At 36.5% G+C, this 25,900-nt stretch overlaps 1 protein-coding gene across 1 annotated transcript in view; it reads right to left on the bottom strand.

Moving 5' to 3' along the window:
* Nucleotides 1-25,900, bottom strand: part of LOC122801342 (fibrillin-2-like) — a 662,974-nt gene that overhangs the window by 145,078 nt on the left and 491,996 nt on the right. The window contains exons 63-64 of the mRNA XM_044070882.1: nucleotides 22,727-22,843; nucleotides 19,945-20,073 (exon numbers count right to left, since the gene is read on the bottom strand). Of these exons, the coding sequence (XP_043926817.1) occupies nucleotides 19,945-20,073; nucleotides 22,727-22,843 (246 nt within the window). The remainder of the gene's footprint in view (nucleotides 1-19,944; nucleotides 20,074-22,726; nucleotides 22,844-25,900) is intronic.

Raw genomic sequence — 25,900 nt, 5'->3', positions numbered from 1 at the left:
CATACTATAACTTCAAAGGTATTTACTAGGCTATTGACTTGTGAGGATCTTAACTAACCTTTCCTTAAATTCTCATGCTAATTATTAGCCCTTGTATTTTGCAATACAAATATTCAAAGGTGGGCTGAACAGGTATATGTTAGGGTAACTACAAGTTTCCCCTATCAAATAGAGCCAGTGGTACTAAACTGGTGTGAATTTGTAGATACACATCCAACTGTTCCAATTACATTTGAGTGGAATAAGGCAAGTATTTTGCTTTAATGGGACTGGAAGACTGTTCCACAGTAGTGGTATTCTCTGTGATATATACCCATCCCTCCAGCATGTTCTATTCATTTTCCAATAAATAAATACAAAATTAGGTCCCTTGAGCTTGTATTTATGACACCACTGGATTTGCAAATGGCTAATAGGTCTGATGGCATACGGTCTACTTGGGTTCTATATGTGAAGCAGAGATCACCTTGCAATAGCCTGTATACTACTAAGAAAAGAGACATGACTTTGAGATGGTCAGTGTAGTTTTTATAATGTAGGCCATTGATTTTGTAGTGAGAAAGTGCTGTGGCCATTCTAGTTGTGACAATGTTTGGCCAGATACATACCAAAATTGTCATTACAGTGGAATAATTATGCCCTTGGATCTGGATACTCTATCTTTCAGTATAAGCTCTGTGATAAAAAGGACTTCCTTACAATAGTGGATATGCGATGATTGAAGGACAGCTCATTGTCAACATAGGTTCCAAGATCTCTAACTATGGCTCATTTTTCCAGGAAACATTGTAAATGTGATAGTTATACAGGGAGTTGTGCTTGTTGAAAGATATAATACATTTCTTTCAATACATTTTAGTCCATGGTTTTGATATCAACTATTTGTTTGACACAGGCGTTTTTGTAGGATTGCAGTGGCTTCTGGGGAGTTTATGGCATACCAAGTTTTCAGTCATCTGCAAATTTGGTCCGCAAGGAACACCTTTGATATTTGAGAAGTAAATCCCAAAAAGGAGTGGCCCAGTCACTAAACCGTGTGGACTCCATTAGTGACATATCTTCTTGGGAAGATAGGCAGTCATCCTTATTTCCTGAGTTCTGTTTGAGAGTCAGTTTGCTAACCAATGAGTAATAAAGGGGTTAACATTTAGCTTGGATTTGCCATTGTCTATTACCTCCGTGACTTTTCTGAAGAAATCAGCTGGGCTAAGTAGGCAGGCCATACACTTGACAAATCCAAAGTAGATAGGGTTGAGAATCTGTAGGTTACATATATTACTATTTATGTATTCCATGATGTTCCTTTGCATAGCCTTATAGATGGAACTGGTCAGCCTCATGAGTTAATAGTAAGCAGGGTCCATTGATGCTCCTGCTTTGTGCAAGGCACTAATTGATGATGTAGTGCATGCATCTAGCACACAGCCTGTTCTGAGGCTAATATTAAATAGTCTCTATAGGAGAGCTGACAAGTCAAGTTTGAGGCTAACTTGTAGACAGCCTGAGATGTTATCTGGCCTCACACATGCAGTGTTCTTGGCCTTTGTGCTTTAAGAACCTGTTCTTGGGAGCTTTGATGGGGGGTGTGGATGAAGATATTTGATCTGAAAATATTAGAGGGAGGGGTTGAGGTTAGAGCTGAATTTGTCTGGTAGTAGATTGGCTATGTCTTCTGCATCAAAGTATGTGATATCTCATGTACTATTTGTTCAGTGCTGGGCATTATTTCTGAGGTTTCTAACAGAATTAAAAAAGGCTTTATGTTTACCCCTCATCTGGGTGGCTACGTTTACCTCCTATCTGACTTTGGCTGATTTGCTTAGCATCTGGAGTAAATTATTTATTTTAGCAAGAGCTTTCTTGGCATCATGAGAAATTTATTTTTGCATGCAATAAGTTTTTTATCTCTGTTTATAAAGCCTGTTTATATCTAGGTCGCACCATAGGAATTTATTATTTAATTTTGCATTGCATTTATTTATGGGGAGGCAGATGCTTCTATGCTGCTATTCACATGTGCATATAATTTGGCAGTAAAGAATTCTGCATAATCAGTGGGGTTGACAAGGTGTGTGTGTGTGTGGGGGGCAGTTTTGAATTTTGCTGGGTTATCACTCTGTTTTAGCAAAATAGCCTTTGTTTAGTTTCTGAATACTGAGGTAATGGAGGATGTTCCGGGCTTCAGTCTTACTGTAGATGTGACTGACTAGTAGTCCAATATAACTAAAAGATGTTACAGTTGGTGGGGAATAGAGCTACCTCATATTGTAAAGGACCAAGTCCAGGATTATGTTACCCCTAGTTGGAGTGCAGACTGCCTGGTCCATAGAGATTGTATTGATGAAGTCTCTAGACATATATATTTGATAATGTATAAGTCTCCCAGTTTATGGATGGATAACTGTATTCTTCTAGAAGAATGGTGTTTGGCTTAATACAAAGGGATTCCATACTGGTTAGGTAGGATATATGGGCCAAAGTGGAAATAATTGGGGTTCTGTAGTTAGCAATGATGTGATAAGGGCTTTTGTTCATAGTATACATAGTATACTGGACATGAAGGAGTTCCAGATCATTATATTACCTGGTTAGATTTTTTTAAGAACATAAAGACACCTCCACCTTTAGTATATATTGTCTAATGCTGTAAGGCCTGTATGAGAGATAGGCATTGGAGCATTGCACTGGTCTTGAACCAGGTCTGTGTGATAATGCATATATTGTTTTTCCATATAAGCAGTGCCTGCAAAGTGTGGAGTTTTACTTTTAGGCAACTAGTATTAAGCAACAATAAATCAATAGTATCTGGAATCTGGTAATTTATACTCAAGGCTTTACAGGACTAACATTACCTAAAACAGGGACAATAGAGGTGGGCAGGTTTGTTATGGAAGCCTTGGGACAGGTTTGCAGCAGTTAGGATTGCCATTTCTTCACAGGCTGATCCATATTGTATCCCCTTTGAATGGCATCAGAGGCTGATTTCAATTGTCTTCTGCTCATATTCTGGCATCACGCTTGGTTGTGATAGACTACTGCTCAAGGGTAGGTTCATACCAGCCTCAGACACATATTCTGACATATGTAGTATATATCTCTCTTCATATAGTCCAGGGAGTTATGTCTCAAGTCATTTACACCCACAAGCAGAATGCCTGTATCATATGTGTATTTGTGTTGCAATAACAATAGTGCATGTGCAAAGTGGTGACCCTCTTTTTGCACTGCCTGGTACGTGCATTGGTGTGTCTTACTATGGAATTACCTGTGACCATGTTACTGCACTGTGTGGAGGTTTGCCATATAGGCTTTGAATTGAATCAATGTGAGTAAGATGTGTGTTTCATGGTGGGTGCTGTAAGTGCTGTGTGGATGAGAAATGAGAATCTGGATAGCTTGCAGATAGTAGTTGTTTCTTAGCTTACATGTAGAGCTGCAACACACATAGGTCTAACCGTGTGGTCTGAGCTGTATATGACTGGTGTAATGTGGTGCTGTGTAGCACTTATGGGCCACTTATTTGTTGTAGAGGCTTTGTGTGAAAGCTTTACTTCCAATAACATTATATAACTATATCTCTCACACACTGTGTCAGTTTTTATAAGTAGTAGGTGGTTGTTGGTAAACTCAAAACAATTGCTGCATTTCAACTAAGTCGGCCACAGAGATAGACAGAAAGTGCAAATCCATGGTTCCAGATGCTTACTAATGTGGGCTTAGCAAGGTGGAGTAGCAACTAAGACATTATACTAAGTCTCCACATGAGGAACAATGTGCCACTTACCACAAGTCCAGAACCTCTTCATGCAACTGCTGAGAAAGATCATTTTGTCTCACAGGTAAGGAATTGGTTTGTAGTGTACTAATAACTGTGGATGGAGAAACTAATTTGACTAGACTGCCTATGAGATCAATTTTGTCATGCAACAATGTACTGCTGCTAACTCTGCACTTTATATTGATATAATGGCGATGAGGAGTGAATTAGAGATCTTAATCGAGAATTCAAAAGTGAAAGCATCTGCATCTGACTAATACTGAATTGTGTAGTGCTGTGTAGAGCACCACCATCCTCTGCATGAACAGAGTGGAAAGTGTAAAAAGCAATAGGAAAGTATCTAGAGTTTTCATCAGTAATGTCTACCCCACAGACAGCAACAAATTAGTAGTTCCTGTTGCAAGATAATCATTACTGTCCTTAGCAAGTTTACACTTACTCTAGAAAATCAACTGAAAGATGTACTTTAATGTAAAAAAAAGTTGTGAAAGTAGTGAAATGGTGAGATGTCACAGGAAAACACTTTTATTAGCTAGATGGTGATGTTATCTAATAGATTTACAATGGAGAACACTCAGTGTAACAAACTGGAAGATTTGCTGGCTACACAATCTGGGTGACAAAGAATTGCACAATACTGGTTACTTTATATAAGCTGTAGTTTAATGCAAAATGAAGTGCTAAAAGCACAAAAACACAGACAAAACACAACTACAATAGGATGAAATTAGATACACAATGCTACCATGTTTAACTGAACAAATGGAAAAATAAGTTATATAATTCAACTAAATAAGAAAATGGTACTGTGAACACCAAAAAGCTATCTGGTACAGTAATTTAGTTTACTTCTCTGAATGTTTTGTGGAGATTAAACTCGAAAAACACCAGCCAAACCTCACTCTTTGACTTTCCCCATTGGGGTTTGTCAAAAAAAAAAAAAAGAGGCAGGGTATTTCATCACCTGTAATTTCCAATGGGCTTTTCATTGAATGATTATGCTGACAAGGCATATGTGAATGTTCAATAAAGCACCCTAGATGAGGCAGTGCAGATAATTCAGCAGATTTCTGACCCATGATTAGGCAAGTGGGACATTGAGTTGGTTTTACACCTGCATCCAATTTGGGAGCAAGACTGGCCAATGTTGGGTGTGTAGATAAACTTTTCCTTCTATATAGTGATGCTGATAGGCTGTTCAGTGGTGTGCACCACTTTTGAAAACTGTACTACAGCCTTGCATAGGGTTTCAGAGGGAGCTCAAAAAATACACCAATGAAGGAAGCAGTCAGAAGGTGAGATAAAGAGAAGCAACTTTAATCCATCTTATTCATCCGTCCTGGTACCTCGGCAATTCGCCTTCAGTGGAACAAATATTCAAATATACACATTCTCTTTTATATGCTGATCAATTAAACAATCAATCAATCAATTCATCAGGTATTTAACCCTATTAACACTTTGGCAAATCATCTAACATTCATTTACTATTAATGTCTGTGTGATTATTGTATTGGGCATAGGGGTTAGTGACAAACTGAGTTTGCCAGACATACATATTTGTCCTTGAAATCCTGCCTGGGTTGGGGGGATGAGCATTTAGCAGCACTATGGGTTAGCGTATTTGAAGTAAGGATAGTAGGGGAGGGGGAGTAAATGTACAAAGTAGTTGTATGCATAGTTGATTAGTTCCTGGTCTGGAAATGTGGTAACTTGCCTAAAAGGAAGGGGGGGCTTATTATATATTTCTATGGTAACTTTTGTTCTGTTCTCTTTGACACTGAAGTTAGGAGCTTACCCTCTCACTCATCATCTTTGAGGTGGTTAGATATAGATGGCTGCTAGAGTATTATTAGAAGGAACAATCTTCCCTTCTGAATAAGAATAGAAGTACTTTTTTCCCTCCCTTCCTTCCTCCTGGTATATGCTTTGTTTGGTAAATTATTTTTCCTCTTTCATTCTCTCATATTACTATCACTTTCCATTTATTGTATTGGACATCAGGTTCAGGGATAAATATTCTTGTCAGAGACAGTACAGCAACTGTTTCATTACTAGAAATATCTGGTCATCAATATAGACATACAATAAGTATGCTGAGCTGTCTAAGATGAAACTCTTAGCACACACACAGACAGCGATAGGTAACCATTATTCCTAAGACTTAAAAGTTCTTAAAATCTCTCCAATCAAGGGCTGAGCATTGTAATTTAGATTCTCTGACACATAGGCTCCCTATGTCCTTATCAGCAAAGCAGGCTCCCAAGAACATGAGGTGATGCTAGGTAATAAACATCCTAAAAGGGTCTGAAGATTTCTAAAATCTGCAACACGGGCTGCTCTGTCTGGCAACTTGGTTATTGCATGATGCACTGATTTGTTTCACTCAGATTCAACAGAAAGCCTAAAGGGTGATAACATCTAATAAAATCCAACACAGTCTGCTGTTCATTAGGATTAAGGGCATATCTGATGCCAAAATGCTACCCAATCATCTGAGATGATCTAGTGATTAGATGAATGGATATTGTTAACTAGGTGCAGGAATGAGTATCTACAGCCTGTTTTTCCAAAGGTCAGAGTATAGGATGTCACAGGGTCATTTACAAGGCTATAAGGGAACCAGGTATGATCCTTTCATTGACATGGTTAATGTGTGTGAGCAATATGGAACATTCGTCACTTCCTCACTGTGGGAAGTACAGTATGACATAGCTTCTCTCTCCACTCCAGTTTCTGGGACTTAAGTAGCTCATGTACTAAAGGAGGATGTACCTTCACATAAAAACCCATGACATTTAGGGAAAGGTGAATGGATGCACTAACTGTCTTCACAGATTGTGCCATTCAAGGCAATTTGAACTGCGTTGAATGAAGGATGGAGTAAGCGATCAGTGCTCCAACCTGTTATACAAGTAATGGCATCCACTCAGCTGCAAGTGGGCTATGTATTCTGAAGAGGAAAATTACTGTCTTTGGCACCATTTTAGGCAAAGTAAAACTGGTAGATATTTTGGTTTGATATCCAGTTATTTAAAGCATGTGAGAAGCCTAAAGAAGGGAATGGCCAACCTTGAGGTTTGCCGGATGTGGAGTATATGAAGATTTGTATCACCACTGAAATGGGGATAAAGGCCTTTTAGGCCTACTCTCATATTTCTGAGTATACCACTCTCCCTTCAACAGATTCAGAGGACGCAGGTAGTTGGTGTTCATCCAAAGAAAGCCCAAATGTAGACAGCTCAAACTATAGGAAAGGGATGAAGTAACAGGAGTTTTTATAACCATAAAACATTCCCAATATCACATAACTGGTGATTACATGACCCCTATATGTTTAGGGACTATAATAAATATTATAAAAAAGACTTGAACTTCTAGTTTTCCAAATAGTGCATTAGTTTGCAGATAATTCAACTGTCCAAAACTGAGTAGGTTAGCTACATATCAACTAAAAATGTTATAATGCCTGCTTATTGTATAAACTCAAAATGCTTTGAGCAACCTGTGGAGAATCTTACCACAAGAAATGATGTACTACCTATTAAACTATCATACCTGCAGTTTGTTGTCCAGACTGCCATGCACAGACTCTCTCTTATTAAATTTCACCATAGCATAGTAATCCAGATGAATTACATTGGGCTACTACAGCAAACCAGTGAACTGCCCCTGATTAACTACATAGGTCACTGGACAAGTAGAAAACAAAAACAGAAAATAGCCAAAGCTATTTTCTATATCTCGGACACACTGTGTATACATCTAATAGAATATCTTTGAGTAGAAGAAAACAGATTATCCAGAGAAATCCAAACAGATATAAGGAAGGTATGCTGAATTCACACAAATGACACGCAGCTGAGGATCAAATTGCAGAACATCTCCCATGAAGTACTAATGCTTCTCACTGTACCACTGTCCCACCAAGAATACAGAAATACATCAAAACTAAAGACAACCTTTTGTACAATACTGCCATATTTAGGAACCTCATAATTGGCAACTGGCCTATATAAGTCAGAACCTTACCAGAACAAACTGAGATTATACCCTCCCTAGATTATTCTAGAATGACACAGACAGACATATTGAAACACTGCTATAAGATCCCTGATGAATGCACATGCAAATGTTTTCCACTAAAGTTTAACTATAGTGGGAGATTCAAAAACAAATTTTAGTAACTGAGTAATAAAATAGACTATACAATTAAATAAAAAAGCTATTCTGGTGTTCTCTAAATATGTACGTTTCCTGCAATTTCAAAACGAACTAGACAGTAAATGCAAAATAATATGTGTGTGTGTGTGTGTGTGTGTGTGTGTGTGTGTGTGTGTGTGTGTGTGTGTGTGTGTGTGTGTGTGTGTATGTGTGTGTGTGCGTGTGTGTATGTGCACGTGTGTGTGTGTGTGTGTGTGTGTGTGTGTGTGTGTGTGTGTATGTGTATGCGTGTGTGTATGCGTGTGTGTGTGTGTGTGTGTGTCTGTGTGTATGGATCTATTTCTAATACGCAATTGTGAAAATGAAATACTCGAATGGTGAATTTTTCCCAGGGTAAGTAAACCCTTGCGCAAACTTCAACAAAACACACACCAGAGTAAAGAAAACCCACCTAGGTGGAGGCTACACACTCCATACCCCCCAAATGTGGGGGGCTTTGCCCCCCCAACTGTATATACCAACTCCAGGATTGCACTACAATGTAGAAAAGGGCAGGTAAGGCATTTTATTTTCGTGAATTTCATCTCACGAGAATGAAATTCAATAACATGGCCATTTGAGTATTAGAAGGAAATATATATATATATATATATAGAGAGAGAGAGAGAGAGAGATGTATACAGTGTATATCAAAATTTTACACACCCCTGTTAAAATACCAGGATTTTGTGCTATAAAAAAATGAGACCACAATAAATCATTTCAAAACATTTCCCACCCTTAATGTGACCTATAACCTGTAAAACTCAATTGAAAAACAAACAAATCTGTTAGGGGAAGAAATATAAAAAATAAAAAAATGTACAATACGCAGGTTGCATATGTGTGCACACCCTTAAACTAATACTTTGTTGTGTGTAAACACCCTTAAACTAATACTTTGTTGAAGCACCTTTTGATTTAATTACAGCATTCAGTCTCCTTGGGTACACACCTACCATCAATTAAAGAGACTCTGATTAACCCCAAATAAAGTTCAGCTTCCTGACATTTACTCAGTTGCCTGCTACAGCAAAAGCCATGGTTCGCAGAGAGCTTACAAAGCATCAAAGGGATCTCATTGTTGAAAGGTATCAGTCAGGAGAAGGGTGCAAAAATTGTCCGCAACATTGGATATACCATAGAACACAGTGAAGACAGTCATCAAAAAGCAGAGAAAATATGGGACAACAGTGACTTTGCAAAGAACTGGATGTCCCTCCAAAATTGATGAAAAAACAAGACAAAAACTGGTCAGAGAGGCTGCCAAGAGACCTACAGCAACACTAAAGGAGGTGTAGGAATTTCTGGCAAGTATTGGTTGTGTACTACATGGTACAACAGTTTCCCATATGACTGGACTATGGGGTAGGGTTGCAAGACAGATGCCTTTTCTTACACAGAAAAACATCCAGGCCAGGTTAAAATTTGCTAAACAATACATCACGGCTTCCAAAAACATGTGGGAAAATGTGTTATGGTCTGATGAGACCAATGGTGAACTTTTTGGCCACAATTCCAAAAGGTACGTTTAGCACAAAAACAACACTTTGCATCACCAAAAGAACACCATCCCCACAGTGAAGCATGGTGGTGGCATTATCATGCTTTGGGGTTGCTTTTCCTCAGCTGGAAATAGGGCTTTAGTCAAGGTGGTGGGAATTATGAACAGTTTTAAATACCAGTCATTTTTGGCACATAACCTTCATGCATCTGCTAGAAAGCTGAAGATGAAGAGGAATTTCACCTTTCAACACAACAATGACCTCAAGCATACCTCCAACTCAACAAAAAAATGGCTTCACCAGAAGAAAATTAAAGTTTTAGAATGGCCCAGCCAGAGCCCAGACCTAAATCCAATAGGAAATCTGTGGGGTGACCTGAAGAGGGCTGTGCACAAGAGATGTCCTCACAATCTGAAAGATTTGGAGCACTTTTGCAAGGAAGAGTGGAGAAATATTGCCACGTCAAAAATGTGCCATGCTGATAGACTCCTACCCAAGAAGACTGAATGCTGTAATTAAATCAAAAGGTGCTTCAACAAAGTATTAATTTAAGGGTGTGCCACAAAATAAAGTATTAGTTTAAGGGTGTGCACACTTATGCAACCAGCATATTGTATGTTTTTTATTTTTTTATATTTTTTTCCCCTAACAGATTTGTTTAATTTTCAATTGAATTGTAGAGGTTATAGCTCAGGTTAAAGGTGAGAACATTTTTTAAATGATTTATTGTGGTCTCATGTTTTATATATCACAAAAACCTGGCATTGAACAGGGGTGTGTAAACTTTTTATATCTACTGTGTATGTATATGGGTTCACTTTAGATTACCAAAATCTCGAAACCCATATGGTCGAGACCATATGATCGAGTTTTCAGAAATTCAAAAATCTAAAGTGCATAAAAAAATGCACAAAAGATAAAAACAATGTTTCTGCAGGGGAGCAAGCCCCCCTGCACCCCCCACAGGATCTCCTACTTAGATATATGAACTCCGACATCGCACTACAGCAAGGAGATGGGAAACCTCCCGTTCTGTGCATCTACATACAGCATGGAACGGTTGATTTCCCTTTTCTTCACTGTAGTGTGATCTCGTATTTGGTATATTTAAGTACAGGGTGTGGGGGGTGCAGGGGGGCTTGCCCCTGTGCAGAAACATTGTTTTAATGTTTTGTGTGTCTTTTTTTATGCAGTTTAGATTTTTGAGTTTCCAAAAACTCAATAATATGGTCTCGACCATATGGGTTTCAAGATTTTGGTAATTCAATAATCTAAAGTGAATCCATATATGTGTGTGTGTGTGTGTGTGTGTGTGTGTGTGTGTGTGTGTGTGTGTGTGTGTGTGTGTATGGGGTCTACTTTAGAGGACTGACAAATCAAAAGACTGAATCCCAAAAGACTGAAAATTCAAAATACTGAACACATTTTTAATGCATGGGGCAAGCCCCCCTGCGCCCCTCATGTGGTGGGTTGCGGCCCCCTGTTAATTATATATACCAACTCCAAGATCACACAACAGTGGAGAAGGGGCAAATCCCATCATCCATTATTTTGAATTTTCATTCTTTTGGGAGTTGGTCTTTTGTTTTTTCAGACTTCTAAAGTACACCCATATAAATATATATATATATATATATATATATATATATATATATATAAAAAAAATTATATATATATATATATATGTATATATATGTATGTATGTGTATATATATATATATATATATATATATATATATAAACAAGAAGCCAAACTGTCCCAAAGATATATATCAAACCACCGAGAGATCCCAAGGAGCGTGAGTGAAAAAATCACTGATCACAAACACCAAAAAATATATTCCAAAGATAATCCAAACGATGGCAGCAACAAGCTGTAATTCCCAAACTGGAACAGCTGAGGATAGCAACCAAAGATAAGTCCAACCCTTCGGTTCAAAAAATCATTTATTAGTGTGATTTGTTTCACTCAGATTCAACAGAAAGCCTAAAGGGTGATAACATCTAATAAAATCCAACACAGTCTGCTGTTCATTAGGATTAAGGGCATATCTGATGCCAAAATGCTACCCAATCATCTGAGATGATCTAGTGATTAGATGAATGGATATTGTTAACTAGGTGCAGGAATGAGTATCTACAGCCTGTTTTTCCAAAGGTCAGAGTATAGGATGTCACAGGGTCATTTACAAGGCTATAAGGGAACCAGGCATGATCCTTTCATTGACATGGTTAATGTGTGTGTGAGCAATATGGAACATTCGTCACTTCCTCACTGTGGGAAGTACAGTATGACATAGCTTCTCTCTCCACTCCAGTTTCTGGGACTTAAGTAGCTCATGTACTAAAGGAGGATGTACCTTCACATAAAAACCCATGACATTTAGGGAAAGGTGAATGGATGCACTAACTGTCTTCACAGATTGTGCCATTCAAGGCAATTTGAACTGCGTTGAATGAAGGATGGAGTAAGCGATCAGTGCTCCAACCTGTTATACAAGTAATGGCATCCACTCAGCTGCAAGTGGGCTATGTATTCTGAAGAGGAAAATTACTGTCTTTGGCACCATTTTAGGCAAAGTAAAACTGGTAGATATTTTGGTTTGATATCCAGTTATTTAAAGCATGTGAGAAGCCTAAAGAAGGGAATGGCCAACCTTGAGGTTTGCCGGATGTGGAGTATATGAAGATTTGTATCACCACTGAAATGGGGATAAAGGCCTTTTAGGCCTACTCTCATATTTCTGAGTATACCACTCTCTCTTCAACAGATTCACAGGACGCAGGTAGTTGGTGTTCATCCAAAGAAAGCCCAAATGTCGGACAACTCAAACTATAGAAAAGGGATGAAATAACAGGAGTTTTTATAACCATAAAACATTCCCAATATCACATAACTGGTGATTACATGACCCCTATATGTTTAGGGACTATAATAAATATTATAAAAAAAACTTGAACTTCTAGTTTTCCAAATAGTGCATTAGTTTGCAGATAATTCAACTGTCCAAAACTGAGTAGGTTAGCTACATATCAACTAAAAATGTTATAATGCCTGCTTATTGTATAATTATTATTATACAATTATTGTATAAACTCAAAATGCTTTGAGCAACCTGTGGAGAATCTTACCACAAGAAATGATGTACTACCTATTAAACTATCATACCTGCAGTTTGTTGTCCAGACTGCCATGCACAGACTCTCTCTTATTAAATTTCACCATAGCATAGTAATCCAGATGAATTACATTGGGTTACTACAGCAAACCAGTGAACTGCCCCTGATTAACTACATAGGTCACTGGACAAGTAGAAAACAGAAACAGAAAATAGCCAAAGCTATTTTCTATATCTCAGACACACTGTGCATATACCTAATAGAATATCTTTGGGAAGTTAGAAGAAAAGAGATTATCCAGAGAAATCCAAACAGATATAAGGAAGGTATGTTGAATTCACACAAATGACACGCAGCTGAGGATCAAATTGGAGAACATCTCCCATGAAGTACTAATGCTTCTCACTGTACCACTGTCCCACCAAGAATACAGAAATACATCAAAACTGAAGACAACCTTTTGCACAATACTGCCATATTTAGGAACATTATAATTGGCAACTGGCCTATATAAGTCAGAACCTTACCAGAACAAACTGAGATTATACCCTCCCTAGATTATTCTAGAATGACACAGACAGACATATTGAAACACTGCTATAAGATCCCTGATGAATGCACATGCAAATGTTTTCCACTAAAGTTTAACTATAGTGGGAGATTCAAAAACAAATTTTAGTAACTGAGTAATAAAATAGACTATACAATTAAATAAAAAAGCTATTCTGGTGTTCTCTAAATATGTAAGTTTCCTGCAATTTCAAAATGAACTAGACAGTAAATGCAAAATAATATGTGTGTGTGTGTGTGTGTGTGTGTGTGTGTGTGTGTGTGTGTTTGTGTGTGTGTGTATGTGTGTGTATGTGTGTGTGTGCATGTGTGTATGTGCACGTGTGTGTGTGTGTGTGTGTGTGTGTGTGTGTGTGTGTGTGTGTGTGTGTGTGTGTGTGTATGTGTATGCATGTGTGTATGCGTGTGTATGTGTGTGTGTGTCTGTGTGTATGGATCTATTTCTAATACGCAATCGTGAAAATGAAATACTCGAATGGTGAATTTTTCCCAGGGTAAGTAAACCCTTGCGCAAACTTCAACAAAACACACGCACCAGAGTAAAGAAAACCCACCTAGGTGGAGGCTACACACTCCATACCCCCCAAATGTGGGGGGCTTTGCCCCCCCCAACTGTATATACCAACTCCAGGATTGCACTACAATGTAGAAAAGGGCACGTAAGGCATTTTATTTTCGTGAATTTCATCTCACGAGAATGAAATTCAATAACATGGCCGTTTGAGTATTAGAAGGAAATATATATATATATATATATATATATAGAGAGAGAGAGAGATATGTATACAGTGTATATCAAAATTTTACACACCCCTGTTAAAATACCAGGATTTTGTGCTATAAAAAAATGAGACCACAATAAATCATTTCAAAACATTTCCCACCCTTAATGTGACCTATAACCTGTAAAACTCAATTGAAAAACAAACAAATCTGTTAGGGGAAGAAATATAAAAAATAAAAAAATGTACAATACGCAGGTTGCATATGTGTGCACACCCTTAAACTAATACTTTGTTGTGTGTAAACACCCTTAAACTAATACTTTGTTGAAGCACCTTTTGATTTAATTACAGCATTCAGTCTCCTTGGGTACACACCTACCATCAATTAAAGAGACTCTGATTAACCCCAAATAAAGTTCAGCTTCCTGACATTTACTCAGTTGCCTGCTACAGCAAAAGCTGTGGTTCGCAGAGAGCTTACAAAGCATCAAAGGGATCTCATTGTTGAAAGGTATCAGTCAGGAGAAGGGTGCAAAAAATGTCCGCAACATTGGATATACCATAGAACACAGTGAAGACAGTCATCAAAAAGCAGAGAAAATATGGGACAACAGTGACTTTGCAAAGAACTGGATGTCCCTCCAAAATTGATGAAAAAACAAGACAAAAACTGGTCAGAGAGGCTGCCAAGAGACCTACAGCAACACTGAAGGAGGTGTAGGAATTTCTGGCAAGTATTGGTTGTGTACTACATGGTACAACAGTTTCCCATATGACTGGACTATGGGGTAGGGTTGCAAGACAGATGCCTTTTCTTACACAGAAAAACATCCAGGCCAGGTTAAAATTTGCTAAACAATACATCACGGCTTCCAAAAACATGTGGGAAAATGTGTTATGGTCTGATGAGACCAATGGTGAACTTTTTGGCCACAATTCCAAAAGGTACGTTTAGCACAAAAACAACACTTTGCATCACCAAAAGAACACCATCCCCACAGTGAAGCATGGTGGTGGCATTATCATGCTTTGGGGTTGCTTTTCCTCAGCTGGAAATAGGGCTTTAGTCAAGGTGTTGGGAATTATGAACAGTTCTAAATACCAGTCATTTTTGGCACATAACCTTCATGCATCTGCTAGAAAGCTGAAGATGAAGAGGAATTTCACCTTTCAACACAACAATGACCTCAAGCATACCTCCAACTCAACAAAAAAATGGCTTCACCAGAAGAAAATTAAAGTTTTAGAATGGCCCAGCCAGAGCCCAGACCTAAATCCAATAGGAAATCTGTGGGGTGACCTGAAGAGGGCTGTGCACAAGAGATGTCCTCACAATCTGAAAGATTTGGAGCACTTTTGCAAGGAAGAGTGGAGAAATATTGCCACGTCAAAAATGTGCCATGCTGATAGACTCCTACCCAAGAAGACTGAATGCTGTAATTAAATCAAAAGGTGCTTCAACAAAGTATTAATTTAAGGGTGTGCCACAAAATAAAGTATTAGTTTAAGGGTGTGCACACTTATGCAACCAGCATATTGTATGTTTTTTATTTTTTTATATTTTTTTCCCCTAACAGATTTGTTTAATTTTCAATTGAATTGTAGAGGTTATAGCTCAGGTTAAAGGTGAGAACATTTTTTAAATGATTTATTGTGGTCTCATGTTTTATATATCACAAAAACCTGGCATTGAACAGGGGTGTGTAAACTTTTTATATCTACTGTGTATGTATATGGGTTCACTTTAGATTACCAAAATCTCGAAACCCATATGGTCGAGACCATATGATCGAGTTTTCAGAAATTCAAAAATCTAAAGTGCATAAAAAAACACACAAAAGATAAAAACAATGTTTCTGCAGGGGAGCAAGCCCCCCTGCACCCCCCACAGGATCTCCTACTTAGATATATGAACTCCGACATCGCACTACAGCAAGGAGATGGGAAACCTCCCGTTCTGTGCATCTGCATACAGCATGGAACGGTTGATTTCCCTTTTCTTCACTGTAGTGTGATCTCGTAGTTGGTATATTTAAGTACAGGGTGTGGGGGGTGCAGGGGGGCTTGCCCCTGTGCAGAAACATTGTTTTAATGTTTTGTGTGTCTTTTTTTATGCAGTTTAGATTTTTAAGTTTCCAAAAACTCAATAATATGGTCTCGACCATATGGGTTTCAAGATTTTGGTAATTCAATAATCTAAAGTGAATCCATATATGTGTGTGTGTGTGTGTGTGTGTGTGTGTGTGTGTGTGTGTGTGTGTGTATATATATATATATATATATATATATATATATACACACACACACACACACACACACACATACATACATATATATATATATATATATATATATATATATATATAGATATAGATTCACTTTATAACCTCGAAATACTGAAATATCGAATTTCAGTATCTCGAGACTATGAAACCGAATCCACAAAACACCAACACAAAAAAAAAACGTGAAATTCACAACACCAAAAAAAAATGCACACACTATACCACACATGCACCACAACACCCACATCACAACATAAACAAACAAAACTACACACATACACAACTCATACACACATAAGCAGGGGGCAAGGCCCCCTGCACCCCCCACACCCCCTACTTATATATACTAACTCCAAGATGGCACAAACACAAAACAAAAGCCAACTCACACACGCACATTCTCCGACCCCTCACACACACATCAAACACATCAACATACTCACACACACTCTAACTCCCACTCAAAACCCTTAGAAAACACTTACCTGACATAACACCTACATCCACACACGGCACCGCGCACCATCAAAACACAATCCCGGACATTATGCAGCGTAAGGTCATAACCACGCATTCGACATATATTCGAGTTCGCGATTATGACGTTTCGCTATTTTTAACATTCAGCTTTATAGTCTCGAGATACTGAAATTCGACATTTCAGTAATTCAAGGTTATAAAGTGTTTCTCTCTCTCTCTCTCTCTCTCTTTATGTATATATATATATATATATATATATATATATATATATATCTTCATCAACAACAAAAAAACAGCACTCACATACTCACATATTCAAATATAACATTGTACATTGTAATTCATACATCTGCAACTGCTTTCTAACATCCGAATTAAAGAATTAAGGATTTCAGAGTTCTGCTTCTGCTTTATGGATCAACACGCTGTTTAGATGTGCAATGTACAAAGAACAATGTACAATGATATATTTGAATATGCAAGTGAGTGCTGTTTTTTTGTTGTTAATGAACACCAAAGAGGGTTCGTGCACCAGTTTTTGCATGTTGATTTTATATATAAATATTAATATATATATATATATATATATATATATATATATATGGGTCTACTTTAGAGGACTGACAAATCAAAAGACTAAATCCCAAAAGACTGAAAATTCAAAATACTGAACACATTTTTAATGCATGGGGCAAGCCCCACTGCGCCCCTCATGTGGTGGGTTGCGGCCCCCTGTTAATTATATATACCAACTCCAAGATCACACAACAGTGGAGAAGGGGCAAATCCCATCATCCATTATTTTGAATTTTCATTCTTTTGGGAGTTGGTCTTTTGGTTTTTCAGACTTCTGAAGTACACCCATATAAATATATATATATATATATATATATATATATATATATATATATATATATATATATATATATATACATATCTGTATATATATATATATATATATATATACATACACACACACACACACACACACATATATATATATATATATATATATGTGTGTGTGTGTGTGTGTGTGAAGCTTCCATATAAGTGAATTTAGCTCTAAGTTCTGCAACCTGTTATATGTTGTCACCTCATTTCTTTACTCTATGGGTGACTTATTGAATACAATCTTACTTCAAACAAAGATCACTTTGTCTAATGTCAAAAATAAAATTACAACTGCATGAGCCTGGAGAGTATGTCAGTTGCATCATCATCATCAGTCAACAAAGTGTAGACATTATGCACAACTAATTTACCAAATGTTTCTCCACAGGATTTATAATAGCACATGGCAAAAGTACATTGTCGTTGCTCTACATAAGTATAAATCCACAACCACTCCAATGAGCTATCCACCAACATGTCTTGCAGGTGTCATCAATAAGGTTATGTTTTTTTTTTATAGCTTGTCAACTTTACCGTTTGGTTATAGATTAGCCTTGCACATGCCATGGTCAATAATTATATATAATCGCTAATGAGAATAACTAGGATCATACCATAGATAATTTGAGGGGACCAATGCATGGAATAAATAATTTAGGAGCTGCATCTGTCCATTAGTAGTACAGGGGGTAGCCCTGGGGTAAATGTTCTACTTTCCATCCAAAAATTTAAGTTGTGCTTGAAAATGGATAATTGTTTAATGATTTAATGATGTAGTTGTCATGTTAATAACAGAGTCAATTGCTGCTGCTCCGATGATACTCATACAGATTTCTAGTCACATTAAGAATGCCAGTGACCTCCTATTGCTCAGTTTTTAAACACAACTACCCTGCATGTATGGTCCTGGCATACAGGTAGCTCAACAATTGAAAATATAATGGTTTATTCCTAACAGCAATGATAGACTTCAAAGCATCAGTTACTCGAATTAGACAAAAAAATTACCCCTGGTTTTGTCCCTCTAACACATGCTGAGTGGTGCACTGTTCCTTGCAGTCTGGGTCATAATAAATCAAATTCTATTTGAAAATCTGTTCCTGAAGGGAATCTACAAGAGGTTTGATACATGAATGAAAACAACTAGCCTCAAAGTCTCCTTTACTGGCACATTACTGCTCATTACCAATGTTTTTTCTTACCTTTGACATAAAAAAATGTCTCATTTAAAACCATGTATTTTTTTCCAGTCTTTAAAGTGCATTTGGCAATTACTTGAGCATTCTTAAAACCCAATGAGAAGTAATGATGGCCGTGTTTCTCAGAGGTCATACAAGCACCATACAAGCATAAAACACTGAGTATGGCCCAGACAAACTGTGTTTGACTAGAGGCATGAATGCTTGACAGTGCTGATACAGAAGAAAGGTAAATCTATGCAGGTAGAGAAAGAGAGAGGAGGTGGAGCTGGCCACACACACTGCTGCTATCTGTTGGCGGAGGATAGGGAGGGGAAAAAATCAAAAGCTCTGAGATGAGAATGGGCTGCTGTTCAAACTGCAGTCCTGACAACATCTGATTGCTTTTATATAGCTCTTGATTTGACAAAAGAGATTAAAGATTTTTTTTACTTTTCACTTTGGAAGAAGGACCATCAGTCCCTGTGCTTCTCTTTACTGATACCACACTCTCCTTCTACAAATCAGTGTAAAACATACTTTGGTACTGAAGAGTGCCTTATCTCATTAGACTGACTGAAATGTCATCGGCCTTTTAGATCCATTTAGACTGTGTAAGTTTGAGTCTATGTAATCACTAAAGTAGAAACAGAAATAGATATGGAAGTGGTGCTAGGAGAAAAAAGAAACTGAGGGACAGTGAATGTGCAAAAAAGTTATTTGTCACCTATATTAAAAATCATACGATTTTGAGTAACATAAACTATATAGTTTATATATATATATATATATATATATATATAGATATATATATATCTGTTTATATAAACAGATATTAAGAGAAGGCACAGTAATGAGATAAGAAAAGCAGAAATGCTGTCTTTGGCATGTTTTTATATTCTTTGTATTTATAATATTTGATGGTTGTTTTACCTTCTTTAAGACTGTGACAGCTTTTGTTTTAAAATATTATTAAGACCTAACACAATATTTTTCTACTCTAAATCAAAACAGCCTCAATCCTAAACTTCATACAGTAGAGTTAAAGTTAAGTTACTTATTATAACCACATAACTGCAATACAATTTGTAACTTGCACAGGTGATTCTTTGCAATTTTCACGTCGTGTGTTTTACCAGAGAACTGTATTAACTCTATTAACAATAATAAACTCATGGCAAGTAATAAAATAACATACTGGTCATTTACCTGTTGTGGGAGATGGAGTGGTTGAGGAACAGATGTAACTCCCAACTGTATTTACACATGTCATACCAGGCCGACAAGGAGATGTTGTGTTGTTACATTCATTGATGTCGGCACAGACTTGTCCATCTCCTAGGGAACATAACATTTACAAATGCAGTTATACAGTTCTTATGTTGCTTTATCTGAGACTAGGAACAATGGATAGGTATGCTTCCACTGGTTCTTTGTATTAGAGACATCAGCATAAAAAGGTGCTTTATGTATTTTTCACCTTTTTTGGGCGATTATACATTTGCCTTCCCTACCATATTAATATGAAGAAGCAGCAGAAAATCATCCCAAACAACAAGTGCTTTGCCAATTTAATAATCTAAGGAAAACTAAATGCAGACAGCTAGTAGACATTATATAATGCACTTCTCCTATAATGTTTATAACTATTGTTTTACCTACAGTATCCACAGATGATTCCATTTGCAGGGTTATGCAATTATCTGTCAAAGCTGTTTGTTATATGTTATACAAGAATTTCATCTGCGTACTATCAATACTACAGTAAAGTTTCTCACTGATGACCTTAGCGTCCACAAACATTAAATATTGAGAGAGTTTCTGATTAAACATCGAACCAGTCTCTAGTTTCTTGACTCTCCTTATATACTACCCAAAAATGAGAAGTATATCTACAGCTAAATGTTGAAATCAAATACACAGAGGTATCATATTGATGAACCTCCTCAGTGAGTAGGGAACAAGTGCTTCACAGCACTTAGCTGGCTTTTTGGACATGCCATTCAAAAATTCAAAGACATCCCTTCAGTTAAAATGACATTTCTTTATCATTCTACTTATATGATACCTGCCTATGCATTACTGATAGTCAATCGGAAATTATAAAAATAAATAAAATATAAATAACTGAGCTATAAGAAATAACACATCATTAGAAGTAGCCTGACTGCATACCACGTGTGTATCATACATGTCTGTAATATGAGCCTTCCCCTTTCTTCACTCAGCTACATATTGAGTTGCTTCAGGCTTTTATCTTGGCATAAACAATATCTGCTAGGCTACATTCTTCCCCATAGATCTCTAACTAAACAGCAAAGCATTGCTTACCAATTATAAAATAATGACAGCAGTTAGCTTTTTAATACTCTGAGCTTCACTGCAGTATATTTGAAGTGGCAGACTTAGTTTTCGGTAGGTATTACCTGTACATTAACATTCAGTGAGAGAGCGTTCATTGTCCAACCAGAGTGGTGATGCTCAGGTTTGCCCATTCTTTAAGAAAGTATAACGTATATCACACATCCACACACACACACACACACACACACACACACACACACACACACACACACACACACACACACACACACACACACACACACTGCTGTCACTTGAAGAGATTCAGTACGATGAATGACTACTTTACAGGCCCCCATATGTACATTGTAATACAAATAATGCATAAAGGTCCCATTTACACATTGACAGGACAGGATGCTATACTACTACTGTGTCCATTACAACAGATCGCATTTGTGTTCTTTTACATTATTGTGCAAATGTTTCTTATGAAGCAGCCTGGATTATAAAAGCTGACAATGTTTGCAATGCCTTTAGTCATTCCAAATCATTTTTTCAGCTGTAATGCCTATTATGTGGAGAGGAAATTACATGTATTTGTTTACTTTCACAGTAATCATATTTGTTTCCTTTATAATAACTGCTGATGCAAAGATTTAATTGGTAGTGAAAATAAAATAGTTATATGGGATTAATAACAGAATGCCATTTTTTACAATGAAATACAGAGTTAAATACACTGATGCCCAACATTCACTCTGAAGGTGTTGGCAGCATTACTATGTCAAAATCTTTAAATAAAAATACCTCAGTTGTTCCATGTTGATGTAAGCTGAGAGATAATAAAATAGTGAGGAAGTACAACGACTACGTTCCTTCACAGGTATGGAAGTGAACCTAAACCCCTTACCTCCACAAAAAAGTACCTTAATTCTCCTTAAAGGGGTTGACTAAATGTGTTTTCATTATATATATATATATATATATATATATATATATATATATATATATATATATATATGTATATATATATATATATATAATACACACACACACACATACATATATATATATATATATATATATATATATATATATATATAGATAGATATATATATATATATATATATATATATATATATATATATATATATCAAATAGAGAAGTTTCATTGAATGAGAAAACATTCTTCCAATGAAATGGCCAGCTACATCATTACTAATAAACAGTGGAGGTGTGCTACCTGAATTAATCTTGTCATTTTAAACATTGCTGTTTGGCAGTTTTAACAACTTCCTAAATATATATATATATATATATATATATATATATATATATATATATTTATATATATATTTTTATTGTTAACATTAGAATTATAAAAATCTGTGACTAACAGTACATTACTTCACATCTTTCGGCACTTCTAATTAATGACAACATGTGAGAGGTAACATAAGTTAGAAGATGACTTAGATGCAAACGATCCAAGGTTTGCAGTCAGAGAATTATGATAAGTAATAAACAGACATTTAAATGCAGATAATGCCTGATCAGTCAAACTGTAATTAATACAGATGCATACACCTCATATGAAGTACTATTACACTGGCGCATATTATGTTCATCTTTGTGTACCTCAAAAATGTTGCAGAGTACATGGTTCAAGAACAAGTGACTATCTTACCTGTAAATCCTGCTGCACAGACACAGGTGTAACTTCCAGGTGTGTTTATGCAGGTTGCATTTGTAGAGCAGTTAGTGTAAGCACATTCATTAATATCATTGCAGATGGTTCCATTTCCTATGAAATATAAACAAATTACTATTGATTTCATGGTTAAAATGAAGACAGCCCTGTTACATGCAGGAAACTGACACCTGCGCTATCTTGTTGGCTTGGGTGGAACAGAAGTAAAAGAAAGTAATTTAAAAAAGTAAAAAAAATGGAAACATTATGAGTGTGTTTTTAATACTATGGAGTAAAGAAATAACAGTACAAAGTGGTATAACAACTGTCTCATTGACTGACATGCATTTTCCCAAACAACAGGCAATGTTCGCAATTTATCTAAAAATGTAAATGCAATAAAAATAATAAGACAAATGTATTAAGTCAGACAAAATTGCTTGTGAAAGACAAACTTTTAAGACTTACAAATGATAAAATTATACTGTCAAATAAAAGATGAAGTTGGGAAATAAAAATGACAAACGACTGACAGACCTTAAAGACCAAAAAGTATTGTTTTATCAGAGAAAGAACAACATTTTCTGCATGCATTTCTGTGACAGAATAAGAGAAAATTAAGAGCAGAATAGCAAGGACAAGTTTATCCAAGGATGGTGTAATATAATAATCTAAACTGAAGAATACAACCATTGAAACAGCAAAGATTTAATGGAGAGAGAAGAGATATTCAGACACATTCCTGGAAGGGCATTGCTGCTAGTCTCATTCATAGAAGGGGCTAAAATGCATCAATACAAGGGGGCTTTTCTTGAAAACAAAGTTGGCAGACATACCAAGCTGGGGATTAACCCTTTAAGTGAAAACTTTCCCCATATAGGAGTTCATTGGAACTTATTTCTGAAACAGGGCTACAGGTAACAAGAAAAATGGCCTAATTCCTAGAAGGAAATAAGCAATTTTCTTTCTGTGATGAAACAATTAAGGATAGTTTTTAGCAGTTTGTATTATAGGCCCAAATAATATTTTTGCGTAGCATAAAACAGATTTAATTTTTGTTGCATTCCATGCTATCAACAAATACTGGGTTGGAATATTTGGGATTGCTTTTTCTCTGAATCTAGTTCAGGCACTTGCATATAGACCACAATAAATGAAAATAATGACTGCATCCTTAAAAAGTGAATAATTAAGTAAAGCAATCGTTGAAATGTACTGGCTAACATTTGGACTGAGTCATTTGAAAATTGCATCATTCAGGTACCACAAAAATAAACTGCAGAGAAATCAACAATAAAGAATCCTTTCTAAACCTAAAACAGATCTACAAGTGTTTGCTGGAATAATATATGATAATCTTCTCAGTGAGGAGTGCTCATCCATATCTGCATGTCCTATCAACCAAGTATCTGATTTAGAGTGCTGCAGCTTTAGGCATTTAATAACTTCATAGTCAATAACATACCATGTGGTAAAAAATAGGGAAACTTCCAGATAGGTTAAATAACTTTTCAACTAAAGTAACTTTTCCTTACCCTGAGAAAAAGTTCATTGTTCCCTGAAATGCTGTTTGGTAAACAGTGGTTTGATGAATTGGTATTCAATGAATAGCAATTTGATGAAGTGATATAGACCCATTAATATTGCGAATAGCACTTGTTCGAAAGTACATATTCCGAAAATGACAGTCAATGGAAATGACAAGTCGAAAATAATATAGTCGAACAACGAAACATCGAATTGCACCCACTTTCATAATAACATATTCGATGTAACGTATGCGACAAAATAAGCAGTCACACATTCATGTACGTGGATATCCGTATAGCTTTAAAAAGTGTGGAGTGAAGCAGAAGTTGTGGAGGATACCTTAGCCAAAAGTGTACAATGCAATCAACGTCACAGGTAAAATAAAAGCAGATGAATAAGTAGAGGTGCATTTTGAACATAATATGTATAGAAAAGCTAATATAAATACATTGCCTGCACTTGCGTTTCAATTGAAATCTTCATATATAATTGCATCAGGCGGAAGTGTATCCGATAATAAATGCAGACGCTGTCTACTGTACTGTATTATTTAGAAATGAAGAATATACGTGTCTCAACAATTCTCAAAAAGTTAAAGTGTATATTAGTATGTATAGTTCACATGGAAGTAAGCAGTGTATAGACAATTATGTTCTATATATGTGTCTTGGCAGGTTGAGGACAGACAACAAACAAATTTATATCCGGGAATATTATATTGCGGAATGTATATAGTACAGTGAAGTCTCAAAAAGGAAAACAGATGCTTGTAATTGAAGGTTATTTCTATTATTTAGAGAAAGTGGTCGGTGATAGGAAATATTGGTGCTGTTGCATGAAAAACAATGAGAAATGTAAGGGGAGATGTGCAACAGAGGCTAATGTCAGTGGTGAAATGCTTTTGAAAAGTACCGGCCATTTTCACGCACCCAACACTGGCAGAGAGGATTGTGTTAAGGTCAAAGAAGCTATAAAAAGAAGAGCCAGAAATTCAACAGATGATCCTTGCAGAGTAGTGTCAGAGGTGTTAGTTACATGTTCAAAAGATGTTACAGTTGATCTACCTAACACTAATGCCTTGAAGCAAGTTGTCGTGCAAACTGGAAATAAGGCTAGAGTAACTAAATGCAGTGACTGTATTAATTTAAAGGAACTTACAAGTGATATGATACCAATTAAGAATGGTAGTTTCATAGTTAAACATGCTGGTGAGGACGTACAAGGTCATCAAGTGGTCATTATAACTACTGTGAATAATCTTAAAGTATTGTGTAATGCCGCTTTCCTTATGGTGGATGGAACATTTCCTATCCGTACATCTGACTTTAAGCAGATATACAGTATACACTGTCCACTAGAACATGGTGAAAACAGGAAAGCTATACCCGTAGTATACGGATTGCTAGCTTCTAAAACAGAATCATGTTATAATTGCTTTTGGGAGACTGTCTTACAATTATGTACAAAACATTTGTTCACTTTAGCGCCAAAAATGATATTGAGTGATTTTGAGAGGGGAGCGGTGAACGCTATAATCAGACACTTTCCAAATTCACATGCCAAAGGATGCTGGTTTAATTTCTGCCAAATTATATGGCGCCAAATCCAGAAACTACATTTAGCTGCTGAGTTTGGACAATG

This window comes from Protopterus annectens, chromosome 4.part1, assembly GCF_019279795.1.
Source record: "Protopterus annectens isolate FY-2018-M chromosome 4.part1, PAN1.0, whole genome shotgun sequence".
Lineage (NCBI taxonomy): Eukaryota > Metazoa > Chordata > Ceratodontiformes > Protopteridae > Protopterus > Protopterus annectens.
This window is presented reverse-complemented; position numbering and strand designations above follow the sequence as displayed.